At 49.0% G+C, this 20,406-nt stretch overlaps 1 protein-coding gene across 6 annotated transcripts; it reads left to right on the top strand.

Moving 5' to 3' along the window:
• The first annotated feature begins 409 nt into the window (after positions 1-409).
• Positions 410-19,044, top strand: NCOA5 (nuclear receptor coactivator 5). 6 transcript variants are annotated; one of them, XM_062008893.1, is made up of 10 exons: positions 410-494; positions 3,577-3,763; positions 4,161-4,268; positions 8,164-8,230; positions 11,601-11,951; positions 12,200-12,315; positions 12,450-12,576; positions 14,568-14,767; positions 16,465-16,788; positions 17,162-19,044. In XM_062008893.1, the coding sequence occupies exons 2-10, from the start codon at positions 3,601-3,603 to the stop codon at positions 17,809-17,811; spliced, it is 2,106 nt and encodes a 701-aa protein (XP_061864877.1). In that variant the 5' UTR covers positions 410-494; positions 3,577-3,600; the 3' UTR covers positions 17,812-19,044. The 6 variants fall into 6 exon arrangements, with proteins under 6 accessions (XP_061864877.1, XP_061864882.1, XP_061864881.1 ...); XM_062008894.1 differs by lacking the exon at positions 410-494 and adding an exon at positions 681-762; XM_062008897.1 differs by lacking the exons at positions 3,577-3,763; positions 4,161-4,268 and having other exon boundaries at positions 474-494.
• The last annotated feature ends 1,362 nt before the right edge of the window (positions 19,045-20,406 follow it).

Here is a 20,406-nt window from a genome sequence, read left to right on the forward strand (position 1 = left end):
CCGTGCGGCGCGGGGGCCGCGGGGCTCCGTGCCCGGCAGGAGCTGCTCCGGCCCGGGTCGCTGTGCCGGCACAGCGTGGGCCGCTGGCGCTGCCGCGGAGCCCGACCTTTGTGCTGCGCCGGGGAGACACGGCCGGGGCCAGAACCAGGGCAGGGGCACGGGCTGCGACGGGACACGGGCCGGGGCTGGGGCCAGAGCAGGGGCCATGGCGGGTCCGGCCCGGCCGCGCCCCAGGGCCCCGCCCACCCCCGCGCGCGGCCGGGTGGCGCCACCCAGCGGCCCGCGCCCATCCGTCCCCGCGAGACTACCAGTCCCAGCGTGCTTTGCGGAGGCGTCTCGCGGAGCATGCCGGGAGACACGCATCTCGCGGCGCGCCGTAAAGCGCGAGACGTCGCCATGGCGGCCGTGCTTTCTCTCCGCTTTGCGACGGCGTCGTGCGGCAGCAGCGGTTGGCGCCTTTGTCCTGGCGGCGGCGGCGCGGGCCCGGCACGGCGGTGAGTGTGCGGGGCCGGCCGGCGTTGCGGGGCCGAGCGGGCGGCGTTGCGGGGCCGGCCGGCGTGCGGGGCCGGGCGGGCGGCGTTGCGGGGCAGGGCTCTGGTGCGGCCGCGCGCGCTCCGCGGCCGCCGGGCCGGGCCGGGCGTGCCCCGCGGCCTGCGCCTCCGCCTCAGCGGACGGGAAGCGGCGGCGGGAGCGCGGGGCCGCCGGCGCAGCTCCGCTTCCTGCGGCGCGGCGGGGCCCAGCGGCGCCCGGCCCCCGGTGAAGGTGAGGCTGGCGGTCCCGCTGTGGAGGGGAGCGCGGCCCTGGAAGCCCCGCGGCCTGCGGCGCAGCTCGTGCTGCTGCCGAGAGCTGTGGGGGCCCCGGCGGGAAGGGCCTCGGGCAGTTGCGGCTTCAGCAGCCTGGCTCGGCGTCCCTCGCAGGGGGGTGGAAGCCTTCTGCATGCCGATGTTTTCCGTGTGGGCAGCGCCGCATCTGTCCGAGCGGGGCGGGCAGCTGTTGCTGCTGCCCGAGAACGGCTTTCCCGGCGCTAGGCCCGGCTTTGGGGAGCGGGGAGTGCCCGGCGGGGCTCGGCTCTTGGGCGCCGCAGGGGAAGCGTTCTGCGGGGCTGGCTTTACTGCTTTTTCCGTGCCCGGGAGCTTGCAGGCTTCTGTGTCATGTTCCTCTCAGGTCAAGCTAGTTGAACGTCCCACTTGACCTGTGTTTTGCTGTCTGAAACTGTAGCACTATTAATAAATAACTTTGTTTTTAAGCATAAGACTTTTAGGGTAATGTGGCTTGCATTAAGTTCCAGAGGTTTTATTGGCACTTGAGCTAATATGGGCTGTTCGTTGCACAAACCTGTGCAGGCGTGGCAGTTAGTCTGTGTCGGGGGGGGGACTGTCGCAGTTTAGCTGCCCAGGTTCACAGTTGGCTTCTTCCAGGTACAGTTGTAGAATAAGGCTCCATGCAGATATTAATTGTTCACCTGGTGTCATGTGCCTGAAGCTGGGATAACATTCACTTACTCTGGTCTTAAAATTACTAAGTGGCCCTTAACTATATAACCTGTGGAGAGGAGACTGGTAAGAGGCAGTAAATATTCTTATATGAAAGTTCTCCAGTGATTCCACCAGCCTTAGTGTTTGGGACTTGTTTGTTTTGAAAGTGACCTACAAGTCAAAAGATAGCTCCTTGTTTTTCATCATAGGGAAAGCTCTTGCACTGTCTTCTCCAGCCACCCCCTGCTACCCCGCCCTTAAGAAAAAGAAAAGGGAATTACTTACTGCTTTTTATACTGAAAGAGAAATGTCCCCCCAGCAGCAGTGCCAGGTTTTGCTGGTGCCCTCTTGCCATGAGCATACATGACATCTCACACACACTCACGCAGCCTGAGCATGACAGCTGGTTCCAACTTAGATATGTCCCTGCTCCCCATGGGAGCTTTGACTAGGTAGGTCTTTCTATGTTTTATAGCCACTTAATCATTTTGAGATAATTTTGAAAACTTTTTTCCCCTCAGCTGCTGAGAACTCGAACTGCAATAGTGCAGTGCTTCTGTACAGAGATGTGGGATGAGAGTAGGTTCTGATAAGGAGGATAGATCTGTGTGTAGACAAAGTTACAGGAGGATCGAAGCAAATATGGTAGAAGAAATTACTTTTTTTTTTTAGTTGGTTGGTTGTTAGGTTTTCTTCCTCCTCTTCCCTGTTCTGGCAGTTTAGTTAATCTTAAAAAGATTTTTAGCCCAGAAGGCATCTTTTGCCTCCCATCCCTGCCAAGTGTCCTAAAAGGAGAAAAGCAAAAGGAATGTAAAGTTAACTGATATTGAGAAAACAATATTTTCTTTCTCAAATCTGAAGTAGATGGACTATTTTCATGCCAGTGAAGTGTTGTAAAAGTGTTTGTATAAAACTTATATTGACGTGTTTGTTTAGAGATCACTTTTAAGTTGCAGTGAATAGTGGTTACTGTTAGGAAGTGTGTTGGTTGTAGACTTCTCATGATTAACAGTGGAAGTTTCTGGTGATTCAGTACCTCCAACTTTCTCATGTTGTAAGCAGAAAATCCCATCCTCTGTTCCTGTAAATGAATATTTAGGAAGAATGACAACTTTGTTAAATAGTTCCCAAACCTTAAAGTTCACCTCAGAAGCTTCAGTGGTTTTCTTTCTTTCTTCCTTTCTTTCCCTTTTTTAAGCTCCTTGTAGTGGTGACTTTTAAACCAGAAAGTACAAACCCTGGGTGGGGTATGGTGGGGATTTTTTTTGTTACCTTGGTAGGGTTTTTTCTGTTGGCTTTTCCTTGCTTGTGTGTTGGGGGGTTTTGCTGTGGTTTTTTGGGTAGGTTTGTGCTATGGATGTTGCTGGCTGCTCCAGCTTTGCCTGCAGTAGTTGGGTTAAGGAACTGTACTTTGTGCTGTGGAGGTGAGGCAGCAGTACAGTGTTTATATGGGGGTGATGACATTCTCAGCTGTGGACCCGTCTTCTGTGGGAGCCAGCATCTTGATGGGGACAAGGGCATGCTGTTTAGTAGGGATAAAAGTGAGAAGCTGTGTTTTCCGGGGTTGGAAAACTAAGGTTTCATAAGTGAGGTGGTCCTAGTGTGGTCACCTAAGAGTATTTCAACAGTATTTCCTGATACCTCATTCAAAGGCTATCTTGAAATATTTGGATCCTTACTGTGCAATGTGATGAGTGTTTCCGCTCATTAAAACATTTCATAAATTTCAGCACTTCTTACAAGCAGGCTGGAGAAATAGATACAGCAATGGATGTACTGAGAAGCTTAAAGTTAAGATGCTTTAGTGGAAAATAAGTTCTATTTCTATCTTAGTTTGGAGTTAAACCATTAAAACCTATTTTTTAGAGTAACTAGGCTTGGCACCTTTGGGTATTACTGAAACGCTCAACCAGAACGCTGCGGTGTGCGCTTCTGCCAGGCCTCTGCACCCCTCTGTTAAGATTTCTCTGGAGTGACGTTTGCGTCAAGCAGACCCAGTTGGCTTCTAGCGTGCAAAGCTGTGAAGTTTAATCGTGTTCCAGTTTGATGTTAATGTCATGGATTGAAATTATATGCTTGGCCGTTTTTCTTTTTTGCGAAGAATTGGATTGGGAACGAAAGCAAAATGGCTCGAGGACGCAAGAGCAATAGCATCAAACAGAGCGACTTCACTAACAGCACCAACCCTCAGGATTTAGAGAGAAGACTTTTTGTCGGCAATTTGCCCACAGACCACATGACTCGTGAAGAAATGGAAGAGATATTTTCAAAATATGGCAGAATCAGGGGTTAGTATACTATCTTATGCCTTTTGGTGGCTGGGGATTTAGTGAGAAATATGACTTTCGTGCTTGTCAAATGCTAATTGATAGTGATGAGAGGAGTAACTAATGTTGTTCCTAAAAAGTGACCTTTTAATGATAACTTTCTATGCAAAAGTGATTCCTTTGGTACAGCTGAAACATAATGTGTATATATATCAGTTGTGTTTTAGCTTTGGGGGTCCCAGTGTCATGTTACAATCCTCCTTTGAGATTTGATGTTTCCCAGGGAATTTTCATAGTTTCTGGGTAGAAAGCTCCTCTGCTTGTTCACCTGGTGGGGGCGACAGGATGGATGACTTGGGTGTGGGTTACTGCTGTCCCTTAGTTGTAACTAGTCTTGCCCTGCTGTTGACTTTTCCAGCCCTCAGCATGTACCGTGGCTATGGGTTCGTGCAGTATGACCGTCTAGAAGATGTCCAGGCCGCTCTGGACGGTGAGAAGGGTCGTCTTTATAAAGGGTATAGATTAGGTAAGGAAGCGGCTGCGTGCTCTCCTATTGCCCCCAGCATGTATTCTGGTGGAAAGAGTGCTTTTGCTTTAAAGCTCTCTGGGAAGGTCACTGTGGAAAACGTGTTTGGCGTTAGTCTAAAATCACTTCTACTGGTGTCTATTTGTCTTCTGAGTTATTTGCTGTAAGTGCTGTGTGGTTCATCTGCAGTGTGGTTACTCTTGCTGCTTAGGTCTTACTCTGACCTTACTTTTACGTGTTAGTGTTTGAAAAGCTTGATTAAGAAATCATTCAACACGTGAACCCTGGGAAGCAGTGGCTGAAAATTCATGTATGTAGTTCTAAAAACACTTCTAGACCAATATTTGGCTTCATCTTGACAGGTTCAGGGGAATTGGTCACACTGTTTAGCAGCTTGTTGGATAAGTAAGCTTAACATGGAATATTCTTTTGGACATGTGAAATCAATCTGTAAGTAGTGCTGTGAATACTAGGTGCTTTAAAAAGGCCATTTTCATAAAGATGAAACTAATTCTGTCCTGGGAGCCAACTTAAGAAACAAATGGTGAGAAATCCAAGAGCAACCTATTAAATGCAAACGCAAAAACATTACCTTCAATGTAAGCCTAGGCTAATTTGTGGAAAACTAGTTTGATTTAGTAACAAAAAGAGCAATAGATAGTAACTTGTGGGGTGGTGTATGTACAGTAACAAGTACAAGCTTAAAAATGGAAATGGGGGCAAATAGACAAGGAAGGGTACAAGAAGTGATGGCCAGCATTGTCCAAGTCTAGAAGCTTAAAGAAGAACAACTGCAGCTGCTTTAGAAGCCAAGGTGTAAGTGGAAATTAAACTTCTGGCTGACAAAGGCCACCTAGTTTTCAGTGAATGTTTTTGCTGTCTATTTTTTTTAAGAGGCAGAAGGTATTTGTAATATAATTTCCATCTCAGTAGCAAAATAGGTAAAACAGGAGCTACCAAAACTAAGACCTCTAAAAATTAAATCCAGCATCTCTGACACTCAGTGAAAGGAAGACTTGTCTGGGCCATTGATGCTGGTTTTCTAACAAGCCTTGGAAAACTGGGGGGTTTCCAGGGGCCTCGCAGAGCGCTACAGATGTGCCAACAGGCATCATTAAGTGCAACGAGCCTGGCTGCAGCCCTGCTGAGAAAGAAGTTCTTCCACCTACCACTCAATGAGAAGGAAATAAATTAATGATCATCAAGATAAATCCTGTCTAAGTTACTCATACCATACTCAAACTCTGCAGCTTACAGTAGCAGTGTTGATGTCAAAGGCTTCTGCAAGGTGCTCAATTCAAACTAGAAACAGCTGAAGCCATGTAGGGTTAAATGGATAAGAAGTGAATCTCAGGGTAACATAGATGGGTTTGCTCAGTGCTTTGCATGGTGTTCTGGAAAAACTGATTCCTGGACGTACAGTGCTTTTCTAAGGGACTTGGAAAGAAAACACACAATCTTATTTTACAAAGAGTATGAAATAATGAAGCTTGAGTCACTGATGATGCAATGACCTGGACTCCTTCCTAAGCTGGATGCAGGCAGAGCTGAGCTTTTGGTAAAGCCAGAAGGGAAGACCTGCACCCAGCCATAGTGCTTTTGCCATCCTTAGCCTTACAAACCACATATTTGTAGATAGGGAGGTTCTGGTACTTGAGGAATTTTGCTGCTGGAATACTGTGTACAGTTCTGGTATGCCTGAAAAGGATAATGCTAAATTGTAGAAGCCTCGGAAAAACCTGAAGAAAGCTTAAAGAGTCGAAGAACAAGCCCTACAAAAGCCTCAAGGTAAAGGGTCAATGTGATCTGTGTGTCACTGACCTGGCAATAAGCGAGTTCCAATCTAGTAGGTATAGCTATGACAAATCCTTAAATGGAAATAAATAATGTTCTTTTACAGCAAAGTAATTTGCTTCTGGAATAACTTACTGGAGCTTTGGTGGTTTCTATGCTATGAAGACTTTTAAATTGGAATTGGATGTTTTGCTAAAAGATAAACTCTAGTTCAAAGCCACTGCTGCACTTGAGATAGGAACATGGTTAAAGAAGCTCTTGTCACCTGTGTCAGAAGGTTCAGAAGGTTGCACTGTGTGATTACAGTGGCCCTGTCATCTCAAAACCCTACAGGACAGAAGACCTTTCTTTTTTTTTTTTTAATTTTATCAGTGTTCAAATACTTCACCTGTAAATGCTGTTGGCATTAAATAAAATGTTATTAAATTGTTCATTTTGCACAAGAGAAAGATCCCTGTCAAAGGTGTTTTTTTCTTCTAGTAAAATGCTTTTGTTCAGCTTTAAATACATTTTTTAATTTGGAAGAAATGTATGGCATTGAGTGTAAAAAATCATAACAGATGTCTGCAATGGCATCTTAAAACAGAAAATAAAAGCAATCTTAAACCAAAGAAAGCAGATAGTGTCTTGCTTAAAGATAACACTTGTCTCGAAGGGGAAAAGAAAACAGTTGCTTCAGTTACCCAGTCTGAGTGTTAAATATAATTGCTAAGAACACGTTAAAGGTAAAAGGCTTTGGGAGGGTTTAACTTCAGTGTGGCATTGTCCTGATACAAATGCATAGCGGTGTCTCCATATCTTTAATGAATAAAACTGTGGGGAATAAATGCCCATCAAATTTAGTTTGTGACCATTGCAGCTGTATTTGGTCGTGGGGAGGCTGCTTTGTGGTCCTATGAATGTTGCTGTGCTGCATTTGTAGTTAGTGTTCAGATTGCACTTCTCCTCCCCCACACAAAGAGAACACGCTACTTCTTGAATGACAACAAAGCACAATTGGAACTCATCCCTTCATTCTCATTTTAATCTTGGAAGTAAGGAAGGTTAGTTTGGGAAGTTACAGAAGATGTGAAGGCTTAGTCTGCCTAGACATTGTGGCAGGTTTATTCTCTTGCAAGAGCTTTGAAAGCAGTTAATGCAAATAACTAATAAATGTTGATTACCTAAAGATTCTCAGAGAGCAGATAGGACCTAGGTTTGTTTTGTTCCTTTCCTTAAAAGACTGTCAGGGTGAAACATCTTCAGTCCTTTCTATTTGTTCTTACCCTGCTCCAGTATGTTATTTCATCCTCAGTCAGCTCTTACAGAAGGTTTTACTTCTTCACAGTAGAATGATATGAGTCCCTGCCCATTCTGGGCAACTTCACTTTTTGTGGTTGAGGACAAGACTCTTGTTTCTTCATCTCTTACTTCTTTGTTTTTCACTCCATGGTGTGTTTCATGGAGTAACTCGGAAGCCAACCAGTTTTCAAATTCATGATCTGTTGCATCAGTTTGCATCATGTTAACAGTGGTGTTTTGAATGCACCACGTTGCCTTCGTAAGGAACTCATGCCTCAGGCTCCTTGAATCCTGTCTCCTCCATGATGGAGGCTGTACCACTTAATGCTGCAGCAGTCCCTTGGAAGGCAGTTGCATGTGTCACTTGAGAACCCTTGGACTACTTTCAACAAGGGTAGCGACATGCTCCCTTGAACAGGACTGGCTGTGAACTTAAGACTGTGCTGGCCATCAGCTTCCTTTCTCGGAGGTTTTCAGGCTCTGCTTTTTCTCCTAGAGTCCATGAGTTGCGTTCTGCTTGCTCATAGACTGCAGAAGAAAGAGATTCTCTTGTGGAATGAAGAGTCTGGATGTAGGCCTAAACATAAAAAGCTAAAACCTCCCCCAGCTGTCTGCCCTGCTTTGAAGTCAAATAAATTTTAATTATATTGTACTATCTAAACTTAATAAAAAATTGTCAAAGTGACAATGTCTCTCTGCTGAATGGATTTTCTGGCACCATCTGGATGTTGTTGAGCTTAAGTTGCTTTCATTTGAATTGTGCTGATGATCTTTTTTTTGTTCCATAGCATTGAACAGATGGGTTGATTATTCTTTACAGATATTAAGAAAGCAGTGGAAAGAAGAAATATGAGTAAGGCTTCATCAAGGTCCAGTCCGGCACGCAGGTAAAGTACCTGGAAGCAGTGAGTTGTGCTAGGAAGGCTGGGCTTCTGGGGCAGCAGCCCAGTGGCCTGTGCTAAATGTCTGTGTCTCTTCCCCACCGCCACCTCCCTAGCCAAACGGAGATGCTCAAGCGAGACAGCTGGGACGTGGCTGCTCCACTTCTCAGAGCCCTTCTGGCGCTGACACCTCAGGAGGCACGAGGAAAACCTTGTGTCTGCTGCTGTTACTACAGCTAAGCGTTATGTTTTGCAGCACAGGTTGTAAGAGACTTGTGAGCAAGAATATACTTGATGTTTGCTCCTACGCGAAGTGTCAGAGAAGCTGAAGTGTATCTGGAGAATGCCAAGAAGCTGTAGCATTCTCAGTACTGTGCTGCAGAGGACGTTGGGATCTTGCCTCTTCTGATGTCAAAAGCTTCCAGTGCTGAAATGAGACTGGAAAGGAGCACATCATTAAAGCACAAGAGGAAGCAAACGTCTCTATTGCGCTCTCCCACCTACATCTGGCCTTGTGCTGTCTGTACTTGGAGCCGGACCCCTTCTGTGCAGTCAGTGGTGTGTCCCTGACAACTGCTCCTGGATTCCCCCTCCTTAGCTGGCACAGTGCGTGCATTCCCCACACATCTTGTGTATGAAGCTCTGGGCAAGTGGAGAATCACAGGCTGTCCTGTCACAGAAAGACAACTTGAGTTTCCTTTCCATGGTGTTACTAGGGAGTACATGAAGATGTGCTGTGTTTATAGTTTGGTATAAGGCCTGCATATTCTGTGCCTACACTTAAAGTTGCTTGTTGGAGTTGGAGTAATCAAGCTCATGTGTCTGGTGTGCTCTACTAATTTAACCTGCTAAATTTCCAAAATGGAAGAGAAAGTGAAATTAGCAAGACATCTACCACCAAAAACACAGAATGAGTAGCTGCAGTTCAAGTCTTTTGTACGTGCTGCACTTACCTGCACAGGGCCAAATGCACTTGCAGAGACCAGCACGTGGGCATCGGCCCAGGAAATGCATTGGGCACACAGGTGGGGGTTCCTGTTGCAGATGTACTCAGTGCTGGCATGAGGACCCCAGGAAATGCAAGGACCCCTGCAAGGATGTGAGCAGCACACCCATCTTTGGCCTCTGCAGGTGCGTAATGCTGAAGGCAGCAAGCAGCTCTGTGGGTCTGAGAGGCAGATGTGCCACAGGTGTTGGTCCTCAGACCACGCTGCAGAGGGACAAGCAGCAGGCACTGATGCCATGGGCATCGGGACCTGTGTCATCCTGTACGCAGGCAAGAGCAGATGCCTGATTCACTGACCCCAAGCAGCACTAGACATGTGTGAGCAGTTGTGCTGTGGATTGGACTGTGGCCCCAGCTGCCGAAGGCTTTGTTGTGCCACTGTGAGAGGCACTGGATCCCAGAGGCACCGCAGACACCACCACAGCCGTCCCGTGGTGCGAGCACCAGGTCCCCAGCAGCACCATGGGCATGGCTGGCTGTGAGGGCATGAGCACAGCTGCAAAGGATGGACTCTGGGCCATGCTGCAGGCGTGTGCAGGGCAGCTGCTGATACAACCCCACAGGCAGCAGCACCGTGTCCCCAGCAGCCATGGGCAGCAGGGCCGGTGCTGCAGGAGCCAGACAGAGGTGTGGAAGCAGGTGGCTGCTGTGCCTTCGTGCCACTGCCTCTGCAAGTGGCCAGGCAGCGACGCCACAGTGACAGAGGGGACTCGCGCCACGTCTCTGCTTCTCTTGCAGTTGTGTGTTGTTCATTCTGGTCTCTGCAGATAACAAATGTGGCCTGTTCTGGTCACCCCCACTCCAGCTGGAATAAATGTTATGTGCCAAACAATTACACTGCATCTGGCTGTTTTGCTATATGGTCTTACAGCTACAGAAAAGAACAGTCACTCAGTATCCACTGGAAAAATCTGGAGTTTCCTCTGAGCTTCTGCCATCATTCATTGTAGGCTGGGGGGAAGGGGACAGTGACATGTATCTTGTGAGAGGTGGTTCCAATACAGATTACAAATGGAACGTGGAGCAATGTGTCCAAGAGACTGAGGGAGTTGTGTTCAAATACAGAGGAGGCTATATGTGCTTTTAGTGGCAACTCTGTAGTTTGTCCCAAGATTTGTTTTGTATCTGATGCAAAAATAGTGACAACGCTGCTCTGTCTCCCTCAGCACACTGGGGTGTCTGAGCTCCAGAGACCCTGTGCAGGCTCTGCACGTCTGTCTTGTTACTGTCTGATCTCCCTGACACTGAACCAGGGCACATCTGACCCGCTTCTCCCGCTGCTCCCTCCGGGTGACTACTACACAAATGCACTGCAGTGGAGGCAGACTTATGTCCTGCTCATTTTTCATGGACTAGCTGAGGCTGGCAGAGGACTCTCAACATCTGTCAAATTTGGGGAATAAAAGCATTCAAAAAGCTGGGCTTTTTTTCATTTTTCTGATGGTTGTCAGTGTCTCGGAGGAAGAACATTCCAAAATGTGAGGCTCAGTAGTTTCTCTGCAAGACTTTTTTAATGTTTGGCTTAGGCTGCAGTAAAGTTATCAATTTTTTTCCTGGAAAGCAAAAAAGACCTGGAAAAAGCCCTACAGTTTTGGGAAAAGGTGAAGACTGGAACATTATTCTTCCTCTTCTCTGAAGACAGTGTAGTACAAAGTCTGAATAAGGTGGATCGTTTGGATATGACAGAGGAACCTGATGCTGCTGAGACTGTGGTGGTGGTTGGGTTCAGTACCATCTTTACATGAGGCATCGTCAACGTGAGACTGGCTTTACAGAAACTCTCCCTTCACATCCAAGACGTGGTGATAGCTGTCACTGCTTTCTGCCAGCAGCACAAACCCAGCCACGCCACGGAACCTATGGTATCTTTGGTCACAGCAAGCTCCTTTTTCATCATGTGCCATTAGCAAAGTATTTTTGGTGTTCTGCTGTCATTGACTACTGAATGTAGCAGATCCCTTGAGTGTTCCTGGCTGTTGCACACTTGTGGCTCTTAGGCTACAGCACCTTGAATTCTCTCACAGAATTTGCAAAACTCTGATATATGCTCTGTGTCTGACATTGGAGGCTGGAGGCCTTGAAATGGTGGTTTTGGAGGTGCCTGTTCACTTCCTCAGCAGGTGCTCTACACTTTTAGGAGTGCTGCATCGAGGGGCTTTCTGAGTCTCATTGGGTTATGACAAATGTTAAGAAGCTTCTCCAGACTGCTTCAACAAGTGTGGTTTTTGGGGCAATTCTTACTGTTGTGGGCTAGGAGGGAGGATTCAACTGCTGAGCGAAGGGTCGCTTTGGCACCTCAGGTAAGAGATGTAGGGGTAATGGTCCTGGGGTTGTTATCAGTCTAATGGGGCGTCCTCGTGTTTTCCTCAGAGAGCCGTATGCCTACGGAGATGGCCGGGACGCCAGGCGTGACCGCTCCCCTCTCCGCGGGAGCCCCCGGAGAGACCCCAGGGATGGCAGAAACGGGCGAGAGTCCAGAGACGCTCGGGACATTCGAGCCAGAGACATGCGTGATGCCAGAGACCACAGGGACCCGCGGGACATGCGAGACCCACGGGATATGCGGGATCCCAGGGACTTGCGGGACCCTCGTGACATCAGAGATCTTCGTGACCCGCGGGAGCCGCTCTACGATCGGTACAGGGACCCGCGGGACATGAGGGATCCGCGAGATGTGAGGGATCCACGGGATATGAGAGACCCTCGGGACCCTTTGTACAGGTACCTCTCTGGGATCGTGTTTGCCAACGTGCTTGGTGGTGCTCCTGCCGCGGGGGCTGCGCTGGTTTGGGTGGCACTGAGCGTGCAGGGCAGGGAGGCTGCTGTGGCTGAGGCCAGTGAGGTGCCTGCCACGCACCTATTCAAGAAGTGAAACTTGAAGAAGGTCTGTGTGTGATGCGCTGGCCAAAGTTACTGCCTGAGGTGGTGCTGGCACATGGAAACCTTTTCTGCTTCTGTACCTGTTGCAGACGAGACGAAGCCTACGACCGGTACCTTCGCCTGGAGGACTACTATCGGCGCAAGGACGACTCCTACTATGACCGGTACAAGGAACACTTTGACAGAGCCCCAGGGGGTTCAGAAGGTGAGTCCCCGCAATGCTTCGATGGGCAGACTCACATCCTCTCTTTGGGAGGCCTGCAGTGCCGAGGTGCTGCATGCTGTGGTGCCCTGAGCACGTCCAAAGGACACTGTCCTGTCCCTGTGGTTTGCTTCCAGAGCGGCTGAAGCGCGAGGAGCGGCGCCGGGAGGAGCTGTACCGGCAGTACTACGAGGAGATCAAGAGACGCTTTGATGCAGAGAGACCTGTGGATTGTTCTGTCATAGTGGTGAATAAACAGACCAAGTAAGAAAATAGTTATGACCAGTTTTCACAGAATCACGGACTGGGAGGGATTGGAAGGGATCTCTAGGGGTCATCTAGTCCAGCCTCCCTGCTAAAGCAGGTTAACCTAGATTTTATCATTGCATGGTAGGAGAAAATGGAATTAAACTTAGTCCTGCCTCGAGGCTGTTTGTCTTACAGGTTGCTCTTGAGGCATGTGGCTTTAGAGCCCTCAGAAAGCTACAGCTTCTGTTGCTGTTCTGGGAATATGTGTTCATAAGATGGGGAAATGTTGTGTCTTGTACTTTTATTTGCATCTCGTCACCTATTACTAAACCTTCTGATAATTTTCTACCTCCTCTTCATATCAGCATACTGTTGCAACAGGTGGGCTGTACTTGTTATTCATGGGTTGAACCATATGGAATTGATATGTGCCAGCCAGCAGGTAGGGCAGCATACGGAGCAGTTGTGGGGAGGAGCTGCTGAGGTTATTTCTTTTGGAGCTCCTGTCAGATGGGTTACTAGGCCAGATACCAGTCATTGCCCTTAATCCAACATGCAAGAAATGTAAAACCAGTCACAAATTATATCAGAAGCATGTGTGAGGGATCTCATGTGGCAGTCTGAATGCTTGCGGAGGTAACGAGGCAGTCACTGTGTTGGGAACGGGGTACACTTATACCTGGTGCAGTGGTGGCACCAGTCTGGTGTCTGTATCTTTGCAAATAAATATGTTGAAGTATAGCAAATACGTAAATAAGTCATAGATCTGGCTTGCAGTCTGAGGAAAATACTTGTCAAGGGCAAGCTTAAAGCTCTGTCTCCTTAGCCTTGAGGGGAAAAAAAGGTAAGACTTGCTTTTAGTCAACTTTATCTGTGAGGCAGAAGGAGAGTGCTGGCACTTGCCTGATCTGGTGGTAGAAGAGTGGGAAAACAGAACAAAGGAAGCAGTGAAACTAGAAATATTCCTCTGTGGTTTGCTTTTAATGGAGCTGGTTACCTATTGGAACAGATCTTGAAAGGAAACTTTAGATTCTGTATCCCTCGATGACTAAAAGTCTCTGGAAAATATTCCAATTGACCACAAGTTACTGCAGTTGAGGGGGAGAACTTTTGTGTGCAGGAGGATCAGCTTAATATCCTAAGGGTCCTTTTGACCTGTAACAGCTACAAACTTTAGAAGCTGGAGCATGTTTGTAACTCTTGGTTATTGAAGCATTGATGTCACCTACTGTAGACCTGCTGAATGACACTTCCTGTGTGACCCAGACGCGTGGTCGGTGTGACTTATTGATCCTTAAAAAGACAATTTCAGTCACCATTACAATGTTAGCATCCAAAGACAACAAACTGAACCTCTTTCAGAAGGTGTGGCTGCTCACAGACCAAACTCTTCAGAATGCAGATGCAGTCAGTGTTGCAGTTTGGCTTCTGAGTATAGTGAGCTTCAAAAAAGACTCAAAAACTTCAGGCTCAGCTGCATGAGCTGCGGATTGTGCATGGAGTGGGAAGTCTGCAGGGCAGCAGGTACAGGTGCTGTGTTAATTCAGTGTTAGAGAAGAAGGAAAGAGGGAGGCACTAAGGAATGAGGAGCATCCAAATAGTGAAGATACTGAGCATAGCACAAGAGATTGGCTGCTGCAGGTCAGCCCCCGTGCCAAGGGTGCACCCTTAGATCTCTGCAGGCATGCATTGCCTCACTTAGTGACTTCAGTTTGAACACATTTCTATGTAAACAAACTTACCATGGTGTAAATTCCTTCGCAAGCACTCAGCTAAGCCAAGGCTCGGTCTATAATTCAGGGGGACTGAAACGACTGATTCAGGTCAAAATAAGGGCTTTTGTGTCATTGTAATGAGATTGCTTTAATGCTGCATGTTAAACGTTACAGGGTTTGGCAAGCACTCAGAAAAGCGAACCTAAAGTGACAGGGAGGGTGAATGTGCCAGGGTTTCTGTTTCTATATGTGACTGACTTGTTAAACTCTGCTGGCTTTGCTTTGTGGTAGGGAGTATGCGGAGTCAGTGGGGCGGAAGGTGCGGGATCTGGGCATGGTAGTGGACCTGATCTTCCTCAACACAGAGATGTCACTGACGCAAGCCCTGGACGATGTGAGCAGAGGAGGGTCTCCTTTTGCCATTGTCATCACCCAGCAGCATCAAGTTCACCACTCTTGCACTGTTAACATCATGTTTGGCACCCCACAAGGTACTGAGGTCTCAAGCTGTGTAGCTGTATGATCGCTCTGAACTGCTTAAAGTGCTGCTTTAGAACTTTCCCAGGACAAAAGCTCATCCTCACTGTGACATAAGTAATTATTAATGACTTGACACCGTGTCATAAATGTGAATATCACTATTTACAAGCTTCTGTAATGATTTGTCCTTTGTCAAAAGGACTGTCTAATTTCTGCCAAGAGGGAGTTTCAGCTACATTGTTAGCACGTAACATCACCAACCTTTGCACGTTAGGGCAAGGCCTGAACCACAGCTCTAAAAATGACTGCATTGCCTTGGTGGATTTCTGAGTCCCAGTTTATCACTTGTTGCTCTCAGAGAGAGCATATCTGGAATGTGACAGATTAGAGGACAGGTTGTAAAACCAGATGTGATTTAAGGAAAACTGAACAAAAATGCTGCTTTTGTCAAGGCAAAGATCTAATGGTGAAACTGGGAAGAGTTTTAAAAACAACTGTGCAGTGTTTCGATAGCTGTGCTCCTTCTCTTTAGTGCCATTTACACTTGTCACATCACGTTCCATCTCAGGGTGTGACTCAGTGGTTGTGAGCATGAGGGTGGGTGTTGGTATTAAAAAAAGGTCTTGTCAGAACATGGTCTTGGAAAGCAGCCTTTTGCTTTGATCGTGGTCCTCTTCACATACCCTGTTTAGACAGGTGACTTGTTTGACTGCAGCTGAGCTTTTAAAGGTTATTTCTCTCATTGTGTTCTCAAGTAAAGTTTTGTGAGGTCCATCGGGAGAATGAACATCTGAATGCACAATCCCTGGTTTTTGGGTGCTCACAGACTGCAGAAGCCAGGTTTCCTGATGTCAGATGCAGATGTGATAGGAGAGTTCCCTCATCTCCTGCAGAAACACAGCTCACACACCCTTTCACCGGGCTTTCCACTGCCCGTGGTTTTAACTCTTAACTCCTTTAGTTTAACATCCATCCTTCCAGCAAAGCTTCTCTTCCTGTTTACTGGATCTCATGGTGTGTCAGATCTGATAAGAACCCCAGTCAATAACTCACCCACAGCTCTTCCTGGACATTAAACATGCTCACGAGATCCACGTGCAGCCACCTTTCCCTTCACATTAGTTTGAGGGAACTCTTCCTCAACCTGTGCCAAGTGTTATCTTACAGTGAACCCCAGTCTCCTGCTGTGAGGAAAGGGGTGGCAGAATTTGATGTTCTGTGGGTGCAAAAAGTGCCCAGAGCTTTGGGCACTTTTGGGAGGGCAAAGGCAAAGAGTATTCCCGTTGCTGCCCTCCTCTGGGAAGCTTTAGCAGCTTTCAGAGGGTGAGTTTAGGATCTGGCCAACAGTTCAGCAGCATTGTAGCTCAAACTGTCTCGGAGTGCAGTGAATTTATGTGAGAGGTAGAGGGAGCTGCTTTCCCTTTTAACTGGGTGAGAGGCAAGACAGACATTTCTTGGGCTGACAGATCATCTTCTCAGAGCCTTCGCCTGTGGAAGAGAAGGATGGTCTTGCTGAGTGGCATCCCTGAGCCTTCTGTGTGCTCAGGAAACTGCACGGTTGCTGCGTGCCTGGGGAGCTCCCCACGCCTGCCCTCCAGTCCCAAAGCGGTGCCTGCCTGCTGAATGAGACGTGCTGATGTGTGTGAGACCAGGCACCTCCTGCCAGCCTTGCTTTGCTTTGCTTAGAATGATTCTTGCCCTTGTGCAGAGCACCGGAACATGCCCCAGGACGATGCCATGATGCTGGTGGCGCGGAATTACGAGCGCTACAAGACTGAGTCTCGGGAGAAGGAGCGTGAGGAGATCGCCCGGCAGGCGGCCAAGATGGCAGATGAGGCCGTTCTGCAGGAGCGGGAGCGCCCACCCCCCATGGAGGAGGGGGTCAGGGGAGGGCACCCCCCGGGCATTCAGACGCTGCTGAACCTGCTGGCAGACAATCGCTATCTCACTGCCGAGGAGACCGATAAAGTCATCAACTACTTGAGGGAGCGGAAGGAACGGTTACTGAGGGGAAGCACCGACTCTCTGCAGGGTAAGTGTCAGCCACGGCCATTAGTCGTGTGGTTTGTGGGCCCTCAGGGCTGGGACAGGACAACAGTCCTGTGACTGCAGAGGAGACCTCACACAGCGCCATTTCTGTGAGACAGACGTGTCCTTAGCAGTCCTGAGGCAACCCAGATCATCCCTGGCAAAGAGCTGTTACACAGCACCCTCTCAGGGAAATCACAGCACTGCTGTAACTGGTTTGGTTCTGCTGAGCGCTGTGGGTTCCCCAGAGCCATGCAGCTCTCCAGAGGGTGGGTGTTCATTGGTGCTTGTGTCTCTGGCAGCCGTTTCACTGTTTTTCTTGGGTGCCCCTTCAAGGGCATTTGCGGAGCTTTAACCCTCTTTCCTTCCTTTCCCAGCATCCATGTCCAGACAGCCTTTGGGGGCACCTTCAGGATCATCCCTGGGTAGTCAGTCCAGCCTTCCAAGCTCTCAGGCTCATCAGGGTTCCCAGCCTCTGGTCTCTGCTCCTTCTGTCCCAGTGTCCTCTTCTAATCCTCAACAGGAGCTTCAAGCAAAAATCCTCAGTCTCTTCAACAGCGGGGCAGCAGCGGCTGTGGTGGCAAACAGCAGCTCTGCAGCCCCAGCAGGCACCTCGGGCAGCACTCCTGGCCAGAACTTTGCCAACATGGCCAGTGGGCAGGCCCGACCAGCACAGATGAGCGCTGGAAATCTGAACCAGGCTCAGCAGAGATTGCAGACTCCAAGCACGCAGCTTCCTGCTCTCCAAGGCCCGTCCAGAAATGTGGGTCCAAGACCTGGAGCTCCTCCACAGGCTCAGTCCCTGTATGGTCAGCACCAGAACCGCCTCCCTGCGCCTGGCAATGTCCCTGCTCAAAGGCCAGTATCTTCTGGTATCAACTTTGACAACCCTAGTGTACAGAAAGCCTTGGACACCCTTATCCAGAGTGGTCCTGCACTCTCCCACCTGGTGAGCCAAACGGTGGCCCAGGGGCGAGCGGGGTCCTCAGCCCAGCAGCCTCTGGGTTCCTACCAGCGGCACTATTAGCGTGGAGCTGCCGGCCCTTTTCCCCTCCCTCCGCCATTCCGCACTTAGAGCTGTTTAAAGAGTCTCCTGGACCTGGGGCAGAGCCCTGGGCCTGCATGTCCCCTCGCTGCGGCGAGAGGTGCCCGGTGGCGCTGCCCCTGCTCTGCTCAGCCCGGTCACGGCGCTGGGGCCGTTTCCTCAGCCGCACGACGTGCTGCGGGCTGCTGGGATAATGGTCTGTTTTGTCCAGTCCCAGAAGCTGCTGCAATGACAGTTCTGCGTTTCCTCACTCCCAGTAGCTGGTGCATCTTCACACTGTGGTGCAGCCAGTGCCACTGACTGGCCCTGGTGTAGTATTGGGTCGTGGCTTTGAGGAAGCAGGGGACTGAGCAGAGCAGTGCGCTGACTGGGCCTCCTCAGAGACCCACCTGGTGGGAACAGGCACTACTTTTCTTTGAATTCCTTTTTAATTTCTTTTTCTAATGGCATATAAGGCACTTGGGGAGTACAGTGCTAGCATCTGGAGACACGAAGCACGAGCCTGGCAGTGCCCGCAGCCATGCTGTTGTTCTGGGCAGAGCAGCTCCCGCTGCCATGGGAGCTTTGGGCTGGGTGCTGTGGCAGATCTGAAACACGAGAGCTTCCAGGCAAGACAGAGATTCAAAGTGGTTTGTCAGTTTTCCTACACCAAGTAGTCAGCATTAAGATCAGCCAGTTAAATTTGGCACATAAATTTCATTTTCTTACAATTGAGATTTGGGGTAGTTGGTTGCTGCAGCCCAAGAGCACAGATGCAGCCAGGCTGAGGTGCTGCTGGCCCTCCTTTGGCAGTGCCTGCAGTCAGGTTACAGCCAGTGAAGGTCTGTCAGTGAAACTCGTCTCACTCTGGGTGGGTGTTTGTTCACCCAAGGTGCAGGGGCAAGGCCAAAATGCAATACCCTCATTTTATACATTTTTTCAACACTTTGGTAGCTGCAGCAGGCAGCTGAGTGGGAGGCTGGGCAGTGATTCTTCACCATGTTTTTAACCAGTAATGTACTTTGATACCAGAACACAAAACATCTCAGCTCTATGGTCCTCCCAATCACAGCCTTCTTGGAGCCTGTCGGCTTCCTGCAGAGCCAAGGCAAGCTGAGGCAGTGCTGTTCCTGGAGCAGGGAATTGTCTTTGCCCCAGGTGGTTTGTGTTGTAGCATTTTTTCTCTCTGTGCTGTTAACAAGAGGACATTACTTTCTAATAAAAAGGCAGGAAAAACGTTTTGTTGCATTTTTGACCCTCAACATCTTGAGTGCTGCTGGAACACGTCATTCCAGTGCAACTGCCCTGAGAGCTGCTGGAACACATCATTCCAGTGCAATTACCATGGCTCTCCCAGATGAGCTGTGTCAGAAGCTGCCCAGCGCCAGGTGCTGAGCAGGGAGAATACAACCCTCACCTTGACCTGCTGTGAAGATGTCGTGGTCTGAGTTCATGGCCCTTTGGCTTCAAGGTGCCTCACAGCTGTGTCCCTGGCACAGTGGGTGTGGGTGTGTTGGGCAGGGGGACCTGCAGAGAGGGGGATGTGCTGGGCCAGCAGCACCTGGTGCTGCAGCTGCTGTTAACTGCAGGAAGCTGGGGCTGTACGTCCCTGTCCAGCCTCCTGGACCTGGTGCTACTGTTCCTACACAACCTGACACTGAGTGGAAGTGTGTCTGTGCCATCTTTCCTCCTCCAATCTCTTTTTGTTGGATCCCCTCTCTGCCCCTGCAGCCCAGCAGCAGGTGAAGCATCTTTGCTTGGGCCACCAGAAGCTTGTGTGAACTTAACATGGCAACTGTGGCCTGTGGGAGAGGCTGTTCCCCTCCTGATGCTGGGCTGCTGCTGCCATCTGCTGCTCCCTCTCTGGCCATGGTGGCAACCAAGTACAAAATAGCTGTGGAGACCCTGGAAGCAAGTGGAGACTCCCCGTGCAAGTAGTGAAGGGTGTAATAAAATCATTTATTGCATTTTGTGCAGACAGGAGTCTAGAAAAATGGATACAGTTAGAGCAGTAAAGCATTAACAGGGAGCATTCAACAGCTGAGGAGCCACTCCTCCATTAATACCTGCACGGAGAACACGGGGTCAGTGCCGAGGAGCCTAAAGCACAGCACACACACACTCACAGGAATCAGATGCAAAGCCTCAGGGGTGCTCTTGGGTTTTTTTTCTTGTTTTTTTATCTCTTTTTTTTGGTTTGTAACCTCTTATTTACAAGGTCTTAAACTGAATTGCATTGCTCTGCACACAGAGTCTAAAACACAAAGCATACTAGGTCACTACGTGTCTATTGAAATATTGCACTCGAATAAAAGTCACTTGAATGGACGTAGAACATCAAGCTACAGTGATCAAAAGATTATTGAAGGAACTGACTTTGTGGTAACATTCATAACAAATATATTGCACATGTAGCACAGAAAGTGGTGTAACCAGCAAATAGACCTCGTGGTCTTCCTGCTAGTTTTTAGTCCTGCTACACAGAGGAGGGTCTTGACTCTTCTAGTGCAACTTGTCCCCTCGTGCAGTACCTCGTCCTTCTCATGTAGCCACAGGCCGGCACCAGCCCACGCTGGACGCTGCCTGCGCCTCCTGCAG

The sequence above is a fragment of the Colius striatus genome, chromosome 16 (genome assembly GCF_028858725.1).
Source record: "Colius striatus isolate bColStr4 chromosome 16, bColStr4.1.hap1, whole genome shotgun sequence".
Taxonomy (NCBI): domain Eukaryota; kingdom Metazoa; phylum Chordata; class Aves; order Coliiformes; family Coliidae; genus Colius; species Colius striatus.